Here is a 16925-nt window from a genome sequence, read left to right as displayed (position 1 = left end):
TGTTATTTCCAACTCACAGGCTAATTTTTCTCGGACTCCCCAATTTGAAACAGTTCAATTCACCACCTTTTCGAAACATACCATGCATGGAAGAGTGTTTTCGAGCCTACCTCTCTCGGAACTCCAAATTCGACGAAGAAAAGTCCAGGCTTTTCTGCTCCGGAAAGCTATGCAGAACTTCCTGTAGAGCTGCTTCCTGTAGAACTCTTGCCGGCTTCTGCAGGATGTCACTGCGCTTCTGAACGACCCCGATGCGCGAGAGATTTTTTGAACGGGCCGAAAAACTCGGCGGAGGACGACGGGTTAACAGATTTCAGACACAAAGGACAGGGACTTCAGCCAAGGACGTTGCAAGTGCAAATGAACAGCGGGTGGTGAGAGTCTTCAGCCGATTATTTTTTAACTGCGGCGCAATTCGTGGCGAGGGAGTGAGGTGGCCGGACCGAACCGTTGATCCAACGTCACGGCCATCATTCTTCTGCGTGTCTCTGACCGCCATCACCTCCCCTCTGCCATTAACCGCCGCCACCACTACCAGTCCCGCTGATTTTCCCCGACTGGATACTCCACACGTCTCGGCGGCAAATTTGAACGTAACTAGGCTTGTTCGGATCCCACGAGGCTTTGTAACTGGCTGAGGGTGGCCAGTTTGACTGGCCACCGATCCCGTTCAATCCAAACCATTTTCACAGCCATGCAGTTTTCGAAATATAGTTTATGCAATTGACGAATGAGGTTAGACACTTACCTGTGCGGCCATGGACGCGTTATGCAAACCTCGGGTCTTGAAACCACTGCTTTGCTTGCTGCTGCCTCGTGCACGGGTGTTAGAACCCATTCCTCCATTCGTTGATGCTGTATGTACAAGTTTTGGAACCCGATCCTTTGGTTGTCAACTTGTCATTGCTGCATGCACAGGCTTGGCTTCATTTCGGCTGCCGAAGATGTTTTCATGTTCAAGAGGAGCCTTCTGCATGTTCCCTTTGTTGATTCCGGCTGTCCCTGTCTTCAGAGTATGTCTTTCCAGAGGGATCAGCCGCTACAGGATTCCTGTAGGATATCCTGTAGCTACTTCTCCTCCTGGAATGCAGGCTAAACGAGCAGGGCTATATTGCGGACGAGGGATTTGATGATGAAGAGTCCAGATGGAGATTGACAGGTAGGGTGAGCTGGACATCATTGCTTAATTTGTCACTGAAAAAATTCTTGCTGGCAATCTGAGGAAAACAGGGTTTCTTGTATGACTGTGCAGGAACACATAACCAGGTGGGTGATGAGGTGTAGAGAGATGGAACAGGGTGCCATATGGTGATGGGTGGAAATAGGGGTGGTTGCAGACCTAACAAACAGATTCCCATCGTCAGATTCCCCTCCAAAATCGATTTTGGCTTGCCCGAAGGTTCTACAGGATGTTTCCTGTAGAAGACATAAACTTCCTGTAGAAGAGGCAGAGCTTCCTATAGAAGGTGGAATCTGAACCCGAATGCAATCAAATCCTAGGAAAGGCGAGTGGTCATGGAGGAAGTGTCTGTGAGGGTGTCCTGTAGCCTGGTGCAGACCCCTGTCCTTGTTTTGCGCGACCTTCCTAACCTGCAATATATTCCCTGCAACCTGCAATTATTCCACAGAGATTAGGCCTCTTTTCTTTTCTTTTTTGAGAGAGAGAGAGACAGCTGGGGCGCCTCACTACCTGCCCCAGGTGCTTCTAAGAAGTTTTCACCCAGGGATCTTTTTATTTCACTTCTCTGTTTTTTTTTTTTTATGCTCAAGGTGTGGGTGGAGTAGAGACAGGGCCCTGCTCCACTACCAACACTGATTTTTCCAAAGTTTCAATGAACTCCTGCCTCGAAAGGGGTTTCCTGTAGATTTTCAATCGATGCCCATTGACGAGCATGGGGATGGCTTCTTCATCAATGGTCCTGATAAGGACTGAACCATTGTCATTGCATTTCTCCACTGTATATGGTCCTAACCACCTTGTCCTCAGTTTCCCTTTGAAATCCTTGTATCTTGAGTCATACAGCAGCGCCCAATCTCCTGGCTGGAATTGCTTTTCATTAAGGTGTCGGTCATGCCATATCTTCTTCTGCAATTGAACTACTTCTGAGTGGAGGAGGGCCTGCATTCTTTGTTCATCTAATCCATTCAGCTGCAGTAATCTTTCCCGTTGTGCATGGCTGAGATCTAGGTCCAGCTGAGCTGCCACCCTCAATGTGTTGTACTCGAATTCTATGGACAGCAAAGCCTTCTTCCCGTAGACCAGCTCATAAGGTGTGAAACCTATTGTAGTTTTCCAAGTGGTGTTGTAGGCCCAGGTGGCCTCAACCAAGCGATCTGCCCAATCCTTCCTGCTGTTGTTCACCACTTTAGTCAAAATCTCTTCCAACGATCTATTAGTAACCTCCACCTACCCATTAGCTTACGGATGATAAGGGGTGGAAGTTCTGTGCTTGATCTTGTGATGAGCGAGCAGGTCTTCAATCAGGTTAGAGGTGAACTGACTTCCTTGATTGGTGACTAGCTCTCTTGGGTACCCAAATTTGTAGAAGATATTTTCCCTTAAAAACTCAGCCACTTTTTCTTCTATCGCTGCCTTGATTGCCTTGGTTTCTGCCCACTTTGTCAGGTAGTCTGTGCACACAATGATGTAAGACCTTTGCTTTGAAGGAGGGTTGATAGGACCCACAAAATCCATGCCCCACTTCTCAAATGGCTCGAAGGTCACTTGAGGTTGGAGGGGCATTTCATCCCTTGGAGTCGGTTTCCCCATCCTTTGACATCAGTCACATTGGCTGATGTATCTTCTGACATCTTGATGAAGAGTGGGCCAATAGTAGCCTGCCTGTAGAATTTTGAAGGCAGTCCTTTTCGCTGCAAAGTGACCTCCACAGGGTCCATCATGACAGGTCAGGAGGATGTCGAAAACTTCCTCCTCCCTAACACAACACCTCAAGATCTGATCTGGGCCAAGTTTAAACAGGTTGCCCCCGATCCAAGTGAATGGGGCACTTTTCCTCACAATTTTGCTCTTCTCTCTTGAGGATAGGTGTGGAGGGAACTGTGCTGAGACCAAGTAATTTGCTATATCAGCAAACCATGGTGAGAGTACTGAAATAGCAAACAGGTGTTCGTCTAGCATCTGGTCATCCACTGTCCCTTCTTCACCTGCAGGCAAATCCAATCTAGACAGAAAGTCAGCAACAACATTTTCCTTACCTGGCTTGTCCACAATGGTCAAATCAAATTGCTGCAACAAGAGTAACCATCTAATGATACGAGCATTCACATCAGGCTTATTCATTAAATATCTAATCGCAGCATGATCAGTGTGTACGAATGTTTGATAACCAGTGATGTAGTGTCTAAACTTGTTTAGGGAATGTACTACGGCTAGGAACTCTTTTTCGGTTACAGTATAGTTCATTTCTGCCTTGGACAGGTTTTTGCTGACAAAGTATATGGCATATGGTAGTTTCTCCTCAACTTGTCCTAAGGCTGCCCCTATGGCTTTGTTCGAGGCATCGATGTGGATGTGGATGTGGAAAGGTAGGGCCCAGTTTGGACCTCTCAAGATCGGGGCGGACACCAGCTTATCTTTCAACTCATCCAGAGCCCCTTGACAGTCGTTAGTCCAATTAAACTCAACATCTTTCCCTAAGAGGCCAAACAATGGCGAGGCTAGCTTACTGAAATCTTTAATGAATCTTCTGTAATATCCTACTAAGCCTAGAAAACTCCGAACATCTCTTACCTTTTGAGGAGATGGAACCTTTTGGATGATAGCAATTTTGTTAGGATCCACCTGTAATCCTTGCTGAGAAATGGTATGACCTAACACAGTCCGTTCGGTCATCAGGAATTCACATTTTTCAGGACTAAGGGACAGGTTCATCTCAATACACTTGTTTAAAACTTTTCCCAGGTTAGACAATGCTTCTTGGAAGTTAGACCCATAAGGAGTAAAGTCATCCATATAAATTTCCACCGAATCGTGAACCAACTCAGCAAATATGCTCAATACTGCTCTCTGGAAAGTGGCAGGAGCGTTGCATAGCCCAAAGGGAAGGACCCGGTAGGCAAAGGTTCCCCAAGGACAAGTGAAGGTGGTCTTATCTTGGTCTTCCAGGCTGATTTGGATTTGATTATACCCGTTGAACCCATCTAGGAAAGAAAAGAACTTCTTCCCTGCCAACCCATCTAGCACTTGATCTATGAAAGGCAAAGGGAAATGGTCCTTCTTGGTGGCTTTGTTAAGTTCTCGATAATCTACACAGATTCTCCACTTCCCATTTTTCTTGGGCACAAGCACCAGAGGAGAAACCCATTCGCTGTCCAAGATGGGGTAGATGAATCCTGCATCCAACAACTTTTGCAATTCTTCTTTAACGATGTCCTTAAGGGCTGGATTCATTCTCCTCTGAGGCTGCCTGACTAGTTTACAATCCTCTTTAATGTAAATGTGATGGGTACAGACCGAAGGGTGGACTCCTTTCATCTCCTTATAGCTCCAAGCAAAAGCATCTAAATGGTGGCTCAATAAGCTACAGAGCTCCTTTTCCTGGGAGGGAGATAGGGATGAGCTAATCTTTAAGGTTCTTTCAGGGCCAAATTCCACATTCTTAACTCTAGGTGAGGTCGGATTGGCCACACAGAGGTCCACTAAAGCGCTGGCTTGGGTACCTTCCACTAACTCCTCTAACAACAGTGCACTGGGAGGTGGATTTTGAATCAAATTCTCGATCAAGTCATCCTCGGTCAGAGGACCTCCCCTGGTGGCTTCTACTGTGCACAATGGTGCAGAGTAGACTTCACCCTCATCTCCCTCCTCCAACCAGAGTGGTAAGTCATGTTCTAACAGAGGTTGGGCAGGAGGGTATAAGACTAGCTGTTTGGACATAGGCCCATTCTTGATGGTCATGCTTCCAGCTCGACAACTAATGTAAGCATCCACAGTAGCTAACCAAGGCCTTCCCAAGATGAGGGGGTATCCAGTGAGTTTTGCCTTTGGTTGAAGGACCAAAAAGTCCGTAGGGTACTCCCAAGAATCAACAGAGACCAGGACATCCTCCACAATCCCTTCGGGAGTCACGGTGGAGCGGTCTGCCAACTGCAATACTGTCGAGGTCTTTCTTAAGGAACTCTGAAAATTAAGTTTAAGCATAGCGTCCATGGTCATCACATTAATGGCAGCCCCTAGATCAATCAAGGTGTGGGGAATTATGGTGCCATTGATGTGGACATCAACTATAGGACTCCCAGGTTCCAAATATTTTGGACAGATTACTTGTCCCAACATCAGATCGGACAGTTGTCCTATGACATTGATAGTCGGGGCATCTCTCTTGCGCCTGCCTGGGTGCCTGAAACACTTCTCCTTGATTAATTTGTTGTAGATTGGTACATCTTTTATGGCCTAGAGAAATGGAATTTTCACACACAACTGTTTAAGTTCTCCTAGAAGTTCAGTCTCCTCTAGGTTTGGTTGTGTGGCTACTGTTAGTCTCTCAGGAAAGGGTGGAATGGCTTTGGGTTCTCTTTCCTGTTTCTCTTCCTCTTCCTCGGGGGAGGAGGTTGGCGATCTGGAAGGACCTTTCCAGATCGTAGGTTGATCTCCTGAATCTCCACAGCATAGGTAGGGCATGTTGTCTCTCCAGTGTATACCTGTTGGGCATGTCTATTGTTGGGGTTCGGGTTCGGTTGAGCAGGCATCTGGGGTTGTCTTGGAGGAGCAGGAGGTAATGGTTGTGGTTGAGTAGGAGGTGGAGGCAAAATAGCGGGAGGAGAGTTGTATTGGGGCCTCCACCCCGGTTGAGGTGCATTCCACTGAGGTTGTGGCTGGACATGAGAGTGAAACAAATGAGCAGCAAGTTGAGTATGGTATTGAGCTGGATAAGACCAAGGAGGAGGTGTGGACCAGGACGGATGAGCAGGGGGCCCCCAAGAAGGCATGTGAGCGGATGGATTGGGGTTGTAATAAGTTTGGGATGTTCCTTGCATCCCCTGCTGATAAGGTCTGGACCCATGCGGCCTCCTTTGGTTAAGGAAGTAGAGTGGCTCAGTGGCCCCTTCAGTCCCTTGGTACATGGCTTTCAGTCCAGGTAAGGTTGGGCACTGGTTCGTGGGGTGGTCTTCCTCACAAACGAAACATACCTCCACTGAGTGCAATGGACACTCGTTCTTAGGATGCTTCCTTGTACATCTAGGACAAAAAATGGCCAAAGCCCTCTCAGCTTCCTCTTTCCTCTGCTGGATTTGGAAGGTATCCAGTTGCATGGCAACAGTCTGTCTCATCTCACTTTTGAGGTCTTCCATCTGATTAGCAAACTCATGCTTGGAGAAGGTAGCACTAGCGGAGAGTGGATTCCCTCTACCTCGTTTCCGGGTTGCCCTAGAGTGGTTTCTAAACACAGTCTTTATGTCCTCATAAGGTAGTTGGTAGATGTCTCCTCCAGCTAGCAGATGGAGGGTATCTAGCATAGTTTTTAAAACCGGAACCGGTGACCGAACCGGTCCACCTAATGAACCGGTTTACCGACCGGAACCGGTCTAACCGGGACTGGTTTGGTCTAAATGAACCGGTTTTTAAAAAATACATTAAATAATTAATTTTTAATGAAACAAAACTATTTTTAAGATGTAAAACCATGATTCCAAGCCAATAGAGACAAAATATGCAAAGTTTGCTCATTTATATACCATGCAAAGGTGAATATATCAAAATGGCACCGAGTGCAATAGATTCTACCTGCAGTGATATTGTTCCATTTGATGTCAGGGTCAATGATGAAATATTAATCCAGCACTACATGAAGACTAAACAAGTTCTACATTCAGTGACTAATACTTTGGCAATGAAAGATGAGATTATCAAAACAGTTTGAAAACAAGAGCATAATGATATACTCAATGCATGAACAATCAACCTGTTTTAAAATAGAGTAAAAGGAAATAAGTGGTTTTTTAAATACAAAATCCTTTTCTTCAATCGATACAAGGCGGGCACGATAGACAATGCAAATCTCAACCTTTTGCAGCATTTCCATCCTGCGGAGTAAACCCAACATTATAGCAATCCTTTTTCTCTACCATAATTCAGAACTGTAAATTGTGCTATGCTTGAAGATCATACTAAGAAAAATTGTAAATAAAAAAACCACTATTGATCTCTTCAAATTTAAAATACTTACCAATTATCAGTCTGAGCTTCATAGCTCTCAAGGCCGATTTTAAATGTACTGATAATCCTAAACTTGTGAGAACTAACTTGTACCACGCTTTCAGCACTGTCCAGATACACCCGTAGAAGAGGAAAGAAATGAATTGCTCCAGATGACTCGTAAAGAATGGTGATAACAAACATGTTTACTGTGACTTTCACTCGTGGCACAGAAGTAGTAATCAAAGTTTCCTCCTCCAAAGGATCCAATTTTAAAGACCCATCTCTGTCAGATACATTAGTTGGTAGAGTATCAAAGGGAAGGGTCTTTCTCAAAGTCGCAGGTGAAAAAATCTTTAACTTAAGCGGGTTCCCTGGTTTTTTGACCAACTGTAGGCGCACATTCACAAAAGCAAGACTGCTGCCACGAGTGAAATTCATTTGCAGGCTTGTCCTCGCTCCCACCAATGTGCTGTCCATAAACCGGCCGGTTTAGGACGGAACCGGCCGGTTTGATACAAACCGGCCGGTTTTGACCGGTTAGGGCCAGATTTTGGGCACAGGAGGGAGCTGACCGGGTTTATTAGGCCGGTTCGGACCGGCCAGCTATCTAACCGGTCGGTTTGACCGGTAACCGGTTTTTGTGGCCGGTTTTTAAAACTATGGTATCTAGAAGGTCTTCGGGGACTCGGAGCAGAACCAGCTTCAGAGATTCAGGGTCAAGCATGCACCTGGCCCGTTTATAGCTAAGTTGGAACCTTTCCTCGTAGTCTTCTAAAGACTCATCACTTCCCATGGTCATCCGAAAGATTTCTCCCTTTGTTTCTTTTGACCTACAGTAGTCTCGGTATTTGTTGTTAAAGGCTTGCTGCATCTGAGCCCAAGTTGTGATATTGTTTCCAAGTAACCCCATGAACCAACGTAGTGCTGCATCCTTGAGGGTAGAGGGAAAGAGTTTCAACTTTTGCTCGTCTTCTGCATAGTCATAAGTTCGACAAAGGACAGCAAACTCAAACAGGAAGGTATCAGGGTCTTCAGTGGTCAATCCATGGAAATGAGGTAAAGCTGAGGGACTTATGTTTTTCATCTTCATGTCCCCGTTGGTCTCTCGGATGGGAAAGGCACCTTCTATTCTCTCATCATCCTCTCTACCGTTTCTGTTTTCAGCCATGGTCTCAAAAGGAATGTTTTCTTGCTCTTCTTCTGTTATAGGATCTTCGTATATCTCAGGAGGTTCACCTATAGGTTCTTCTGGATCACTGCCACCAAAGAAGAGAGAAGGGTGACTTAGTGATGTGGTGGGGGTGTTGGGTAGGAATTTTTCGGTATTATCTCTGTTCCTACGAGGCATGAAATGAAATATTTTTGTTTTCTTTTGTTTTTTCTGCTTGTACCTGCAAAACTGAAATAGATTGAATTGCAACTAACTAAAATCTATCTTGCGGAAACGAAAATGCGGACTTGAAATGAAAACAGGAAATGACTAATCTATTTTGCTGAAATGAAATTGCAGGAATGAAATGCTAAGCTACGCTTGCAGAATTGAAATTGCGGAATTGAAATGCTAATCTATGAAAGCAGGAAAGGTCTATTCTATTTTTGCAGAAATGAAATTGCAAAATGGAAATGAAATAAACTACTCAGCAGAAGGTTGTAGTAGAAAATAGAAGAAAAGCAGCAATCACAAATACTCTGATGCTTCCCCGGCAATGGCGCCAAAAAGAATGGTGGGCTCCAGTATTGCAACAATAATGCTGCAACTCCTGGGACTCCCTTCTTTACTTTTATCAACCCGGTCGTTCGTAACAAACTTGGAAGCGACGGTGCTATATGCACAAGTACTAGCTCTTGCTACAGCTGTCACTGGATCAGTTGGCACAAGTCCGTTAGGAGCTTAAGTCAACTTCTATGAGCTCTCAAAAGAAGCTTTTAATGGTGATGGACGAAAGCTAACTCAACCAGAGGCTAATCTACTTGCAGAAAGAAGTTGAAAGCTAGAAAGGAACGCAAACCCTAGCAAACCCTAGTTCTACCAACTAATCATACTAGTGCAAGTAAAAGGATGAAAGCTACAGAAATGGATGCCATTGACTTCTAGCAAGGTAAAATGCATGTGATTAAGCTACTTCTAAAAAGAAATATGAAGAAAACATCTTTTTGCATTTTTTAGTACTTCGTCAAGATTATTTTGCATATGCTTTAACTGTTTTTTACTGTGCAGAGGTTAACTGGCGAAAGGAAATGGAGTAGGCGCTTGCAGGAGGTTGGGAAGGTTAGAAGAGGGCCTAAGGGGTCCCTAGCACCCTTCCAGAGAGTTTCACAGTGATCGGATTCCAAGAAACCACTTTCGTGAGCTTCTACAGGAAGTCTGCAGGGGTTCTACAGGATGTTCTGTGGCTTCTACAGGATGTTCCGAAAGGAGATTTTTGAAGGGTTGATGGTGGAAAAGAGGTGAAGAAGTGGGTATGGAGGTTGATGATGATGTGGAGTGGTCCAGAACCTGGCGAACGAAGCGGGTGAGTGATGAGGATGGTTGGATTTGTTCAAGGAGGGCTAGAGCAATGTTGCACAAAAATATGGGAATTAGGTCAAAGTGAGGGAACGTAGCAAATGTGAGGCAAGAATCAAAGTTGGAGGGCGGAGCAGGCGATATTGATGGAGTAGGGGTAGGCAAAGAGGTTTTACAGGTGCTCTGCAAGTTATTTTCCCAAACTATTCAAACAAAGATTCGAAAAACTAAAGACCTAGCTACTTTAACCTAATCTGACCTGAATATCAGCAAAGCAAATGAGCAGAAGTTTACTACAACAAAATCATGTGAAATAGCTATGCAAACTAAGCAATCATGAACCTGAACATGTAACCTCAACTGGTATCAACTTCTGCAAATGAGAATCTACACTAATAATTGCATGATGAAGCAAAGACAGTGTTTTTGGTAGCTGCAAGGACACCTTGGTCTCAGCTCATGGTCCCACAGGGGGAGAGGTGAGATCAGGGGTGCTTGGTGGCCTTTTTCTCAAGATCTTCTCTGTTATTAGCCTATCAAAACAATCTGAACCTAAAAATCCTTTTTAATCATCAACAATGACCTATATAATCAAGCAAAACTGTAATCTCCTTAATAGAAATTATTTGATAAAGACGTTCAAAACATATAATAGTACAAGAAGGAAGCCTTGGCACTTGGGTTGGGCCCAACCCCAGGAGCTACAGGCTCCTAAGAAAAGCTCAGATCTGATGCCAAATGAAACTGCTTTCCATTATTCAAAAATAACCAAGTCACAAGAAAGTTGTACAGCAGAAACTACAAAAAATGAGCTGAGAAACTAGCAGCACTATGGTGCAAAATACAACTGTTCCCAAAGTAACCTACGAAGGCTGGAAGCCTTCCTATTTATGCACTACGAGGGTCTCCAACAGCCCTCCTTAACTCGAGGGGCTCGGCTGCTCAAATTGCCAGTGATCAGTCACTTTACACAAAATTGCTCGGCTGCCCTTGGGAATCCTTTTCGGTGGCCTGCTAAACTCCAAGCTAAGGGTGGAGATTTCGAGGAAGGGGCCATTTAGTGCAGGAGACACCCTTCCTACGAATCCTCACCCTTGTTCCTTCATGCTTGGCTGTTATCTGGCTCATAAATGCTTTGCTTTGGTCCAAAATTTGTCCAAAAACCTGCAATAACCACGTGTTAGCCTTCTTAGTCAAGTGACTACCCTCATTCGTTCAACCAACATAAATATACTCAAAAAAACATACATAAACTATGAAAAATGGTGGATTTATGAATAACAGTAGGCAAAATGAGCCCAATAAGTTACCCATTTTTGGGGCTCATCAGTTTTGTTCCAGCATTTTACATTTCATTCCATTATGCATTTCAGTAATTATTTGTGCAGATTTTACATTTTGCAGTGTTGGTATAAGTACCTGCGTTCACATTTAGATCGCCACCTTTCTGAGCCTTAAATTAAGTAACATTTAAGACATATTTCAAAAATAATTTTAGGCCTCCATTTAACTAAAATTAGCCAAGTCCCTGCATTTCACATAGTTTTAAATTTTGCAATTGCATATGGACAGTCGAGTCTTTTAAGCAGCAGTTTCTCATCCTTTACTTGAGCCTTATTTTCTTCGCAAGATAGTTGACTCCACAAGGCACCGGTATCACTTTCTTCAAATCATTTTGACTCCTTAAAATCTTGCGCAATCTAAAATAAGTATTGGTTGCTTAGTTGTGTCTCCCAAGTTGGTTGGTTCCCAACTAATCTTTTATTTTTCCATTTCCAGAGGGTCTACCCCCCTTAGTCTGCTATTGGAAGACAACTCAAACGGAGTGATTGGGGATCAGTGTGACGCCCTTGATCTGAGTCGTCGTCACGGTGCCTAGACATTCTGTGCGACAACAAGCTCCACATCCCACATCCTGTTGGACCCTTTTTATACTTTGGTTCAACATGTGATAGAAGATGGAGGTTGGAATGAACATACACAAAATTCTCAGCCTTTGCCACGCCTAGCCTGTTTCACTTCACTAAATGGATGAAGCCATATGTACTCCAATTCCTCTCAGCTGATGAGGAACTAGCAACCTGTGATAACAACCTAGTGGCTAGAGTGAAGAGATGAATGTTATCCCCACCATGGAAGCCCCACCAAGTAATAGGATCAAAATGTGAAATGTAACTAGGTTCAGTCTTCATAAATGTACTTTTGATATTTGTGTTTAATCAAGAAAAGAAATATTATTTTTATAATATATGTCAATGAGTTTCTTGCTCATTGAAATAGGTCTAGCACAAGTTAAAGTGCTATAGGTGAGTCAAATAGTCAAAAGAAAATGTTGAAGACCTTAAGGGCAAGTTGCACCATGTATATGTTTGTATAGAAGTCAAAGAATACTCCTCCAAGCACAATCAAGTCTCCTCCAAAGCAAAGGCACCATCAAAGGTCTCCTCCAAGCATATGACACTACCAAAGAAGCCTTCTGAAGTAAGCATAACAAGTCGGCCTGCAAACAATCTTCAAGTCGGTCTTCTAGTTGGCCTAAAAGGAGGGACAATCCTCTATATATAGAGGTTGTCCACTTCATTACAACGTCAACTAAGTAACTATGAAATCTGCAAAGAAAAGAGGCAAGAGAAAGGGTAACGAAGGACGAAGAAGAGGTCTCCTAGTGCAGCAAAGGAAGGAGGAGAAAAACCGAAGTGAAGAGGATTGTTTCTAGGGCTAGAAACAGTCACACGTGCGAAGAAAGGGTGGTGAAGTCTGTGGGTATGACAGCAGGGACAAACAGTCCATGAACTAGTGTTGTTTGGGCTTGAAACAAGGCCTACTAGGCCCCCCAAGCAAAGCAAAGAATCCTATCTCTCTAGCGAAGGAAAGTAACCCTAATTCTCTAGGGTATGTATCACACATGAGAAAACTAGGGCAGTTGTACAGTCATACACCTAAACTTCAAGAAGAGTTTTGTTGGATCAAGAGAAGGGTGTCTCCTTAAATGAAGAACATCTCCAAGGAAGGAAGAAGAATATATCATCAAGAAGCTAACATAGCCGAGGTCTATCTCTAGAAAAAGCAGTGAAGAAAAGGACGAGTTGTTGGGGAGCAAAGTGCCAAAAGGAGGAAGTCCATGTGTCGGGGAACATAGTGCAAAAAAGAGGAAAGACTTGACTTGTGCATGGGGGACATCCTAGTCAAGGGTCTAGGGTTTGGCATTGATCAATAAAAAGCTTCAATAAGAGAAACTTACTAAAGGGTTTTCCTCTCAAGAAAAGAGAAGTTTTGGCCCTGGCAGAAAGCCAACATCTTATGTTCTTGTTCTTATGCTTTTAGTAGTAGTTTGATGAAGTACACACACATGCATTAATAAGAAGAAGAAGAAGAAGAAGATTAAGCTAACAAGAAAAAATAAAAAGACTCCACACATTGTTATCAAGTCAAGAAGAATCACACTACACCTAATTGCCCTAGATTCTTCAACATGGTATTGGAGTTAAGGTAAGACATCAAGGAAAGGGCATCTCAAGAACACTCATAAGGTGACTCATCAAGGAAGGACATCTACAAAGTTGAAGCATCAAGCCAAGAAGTCTCAATCACTTCAAGGACAAGAAGGCCTACCATCTATCATTCATCAAGGAAGACTACATAGCAAGAAGAAGAGCCTTACATAAAGGCACCTACAAAGAAGAGCAGATCAAAGAGGGACCTACATCATCTACAAGTTACCAAGCAAATCTCATCATCAAGCAAGTCCACTTGGAGAAGGCAACTTGAAGAACATCAAGATCCTAGGAAGGCAAGCCATCAAGTCTTCAAGGAGAAAGCAAATCCACTACATCTAAAAATCTATCAAGTAAGTATATGTCCCCTTCTGAATATACATCAATGTCTTTTTGCAAGGAAAGCAACAAATTGGTAGGTACCAATAACTTTCTTGCATGGAAGAAGAGGATTGATTTACTTCTCAAGGAGAATGAACTTCTAGAACATGTCAAAGGGAATATCACTATCCCTACTAAGGAACAAACCCAAGCCTTAGCCAAGTACAATAAGGATGAGACAAGAGCTCAAAGGATTCTAATAGAATCTATCAAGGACTCTCTCATTCCTTATGTCTCCAAATTTGAAACATCAAAAGAAATCTATGATAAACTAGTAGAGCTATTCTCAGTAACCACTGCTGGAGAAGTGATATCTCTAAGAAATGAATTGTACAAGATGAAGATATCAAAGGAAGGAATAGCTCCCTACTTCATGAAGATCTCTGAGATGAAAGATCAACTTCAAGAGTTGGGGGAAGTCATGTCCAACAAAGAAATGACAACTGTAGTACTCAATGCTCTACTTGAGGATTGGGGCAACTTCACATCTAGCATATATGCCAAGAAGGAAGCTACCACACTAAGTGAAATGTGGTCTCTATGCAAAACAGAGGAAACCAGACTCAAAGCTAAGGAAGATGTGGGATCAAAGGAGCAAGCATTTGCTACCATGGCCAAGAGAAAGGGAAAATTTGGCAAATTTGGTCCACGAAGAACAAACAACAAAGATATGTCCAAAATCCAATGCTATGGATGCCAAGAATATGGACACTACAAAAGGAATTGTCCTAAGCTTAAGAAGGACAACAACAACAAAAGAAAAAGGGAAAAATCTCACATGACTCGAGAGGTGAAAGAAGAAGAAAAGAAGCAAAAGAAGGAAGATCCACCGGATCTCTACTATGCCTAAGTCAAACTCTTTACTTAAAGTCTTCTTTCAAAATTTTGAGTAGGATAGGAGCATGTAGGAATAGAATAAAATTGCATGGCTAGAAACATCTTCTAGAATCTAGAAGCATGAAGTACATAGGGTTCAAAATACTCATGTAGAAGAAGCATCTATAAATAGAACAAAATGCATGGGTAGAAATATCTTCTAGAATATAGGAGCATGGTAGATATAGCTCAAAATATTTATGTAGAAGGAGCATGCGTAGAATAGGACCTCATCCATAATAAAAGAAAATTGATCATGATTAGGAATCTTAGAAGACCTCCATCATCAAAAGAAAAGAAACATTTGCAGGGTAAGGGTCTTTAAGATCCTATGATGGAATCTTCAAAAGAAGATTCATAAACAAAAGCAGATGTCTCACTGAGAATCCCATTCATGGGATTCAAGAAAAGGATGATATGCAGGGAAGCTAAGATGAAGCAAGAAGGGCCACACCAAAGACAACCAAATGAAGCTAATATGATCAAAGGAGAATCAAGATGAGGCATGTATGCATCAAAATTTAGTCATGTTATTATATGTATATTATTGAGTCATGGGAATAGTTCTATGACATAATCAAGTATGAAAAAATCTCTTTCACCAATGACATGCTCGAAGGCATGTACTACAATACAATGGAGGTCAACAAAAAGAAATACTCACATAAGGAGTATAAGATTGTTGACTAAGAAGCAAGTGAAGAAGGAATGTTGACTAGTCCTAGAAGCAAGCAATGAAGAAGTGCTCCCACAAGGAGCATAAGGTGGTTGACTAATCTATCCAAGAAGAAGCAAATGAAGAAAGAGATCAAGCATGATCACAAAGAATCACTATCTAACAAAGATCCATTGAAGACATCTCCCAAAAGAAGGCAGGACAACTCTGACTAAGAAAGGAAAAGATCAAAGGACCCTTGACACCTATGAAGGCCTTGGAGATATGAAAGGTGCAGATAACTGATTCTACTCTACGAAGATGTCATGATGAAAAAAGCCATCCAGCAAAACTTAATGTTGAAACAATATCAAGATGAAGTCATGAACGGCTACTAGATCAAAGCATGGGAACAAGCAAGTACAAAGAAGAATCCATGTGAAGAGTAGTCTGAAGCATAGACAAGATGAAAAGGAATAACCAAATGACAAGAGAACCTGATATATGACAAGAAGGCCACTTTCCACGAAGGAAAGTGATTGATGGATGGTGCCCTACCAAAAGGAAGTTCAAACCAAGAGTTCATGACATCGAAGGAAAAAAGAAGATCAAGCAGCTGAAGGACCCATGAAGAAGAAGTCGTTGATACAAGTCCCTAGCTAAGAGGGAGTTCTAACAAGTTCCCAATTACAAAGGAACTTGGACAAGTACCTTGTCAGAGGATACTTGGTAAAGTCTTTCTCAATTAAGAGGAAGTGATAGACACAACATTCTTGTCTTCACTTGGGAAGAAAGAATGGAAGGATTGGGTAATCATCTGGCATCCGATACTCTTTGAGGACGTGTAGGGCATCCAAGACAAGAGTAGGCAAGAGGACCGATATTCTTTGAGGGCTGGGAACCCAAGATAAGAATAGTCCTAGAAGGTCATACTCAGTGAACGCCTGGGTGGGTATGTACCTTGAGAGACAATGACTAAGGTGTCTATAAGTCACTGGTCTCGCCAACATTGTGCTTTGATCTATTGAGAGATAGAATTGTCAGACAAGGCCTTGCTATGGAAACAATGTTGGTTACTATGATGCTATAACAGATGCACTGCCAATCCAGTTTATCTTATGTGAATTTTTTCAAGATTGAAACATAGCCAAACACCTTGTAATGTTATATGAATACCTCCCTAGTTAAGAGGAAGCGTTGAAGGAAATGTAACTAGGTTCGGTCTTCATAAATATACTTTTGATATTTGTATTTATTCAACAAAAGAAATATTATTTTTATAATATATGTCAATGAGTTTCTTGCTCATTGAAATAGGTCTAGCACAAGTTAAAGTGTTATAGGTGAGTCAAATAGTCAAAAGAAAATGTTGAAGACCTAAAGGGCAAGTTGCACCATGTATATGTTTGTATAAAAATCAAAGAATACTCCTCCAAGCAAAGTCAAGTCTCCTCCAAAGCAAAGGTACCATCAAAGAGTCTCCTCCAAGCATATGACACCACTTAAGAAGCCATCTGAAGTAAGCATACCAAGTCGGCCTTCTAGTCAGCCTAAAAGGAAGTGCAGTCCTCTATATATAGAGGTTGTCCACTCCATTACAATGTCAACTAAGTAACTCTAAAATCTGCAAAGAAAAGAGGCAAGAGAAAGGGTAACAAAGGACGAAGAAGAGGTCTCCTAGTGTAGCGAAGGAAGGAGGAGAAAAACCGAAGTGAAGAGGATTGTTTCTAGGGCTAGAAACAGTCACACGTGTGAAGAAAGGGTGGTGAAGTCTGCGGGTATGACAGCAGGGACAAACAGCTCATGAACTAGCATTGTTTGGGCTTGAAACTAGGCGTACAAGGCCTCCCAATC

At 42.8% G+C, this 16925-nt stretch overlaps 2 protein-coding genes across 3 annotated transcripts in view; both read right to left on the bottom strand.

The window, feature by feature from the left end:
- The window catches only part of TRE1 (trehalase 1), a 218148-nt gene that overhangs the window by 106613 nt on the left and 94610 nt on the right, over positions 1–16925 (bottom strand). The window lies entirely within an intron of this gene.
- LOC149219531 (uncharacterized) lies at positions 6778–7636 on the bottom strand. The gene is made up of 2 exons (XM_089383650.1): positions 7188–7636; positions 6778–7044 (listed from the first exon to the last, which is right to left on the bottom strand). The coding sequence occupies exons 1-2, from the start codon at positions 7634–7636 to the stop codon at positions 6831–6833; spliced, it is 663 nt and encodes a 220-aa protein (XP_089239776.1). The 3' UTR covers positions 6778–6830.

This window comes from Pinus tabuliformis, chromosome Q (assembly GCF_031772625.1).
Source record: "Pinus tabuliformis cultivar Carrire ecotype Pingquan chromosome Q, CPIR1, whole genome shotgun sequence".
Classification (NCBI taxonomy): Eukaryota; Viridiplantae; Streptophyta; class Pinopsida; order Pinales; family Pinaceae; genus Pinus; species Pinus tabuliformis.
This window is presented reverse-complemented; position numbering and strand designations above follow the sequence as displayed.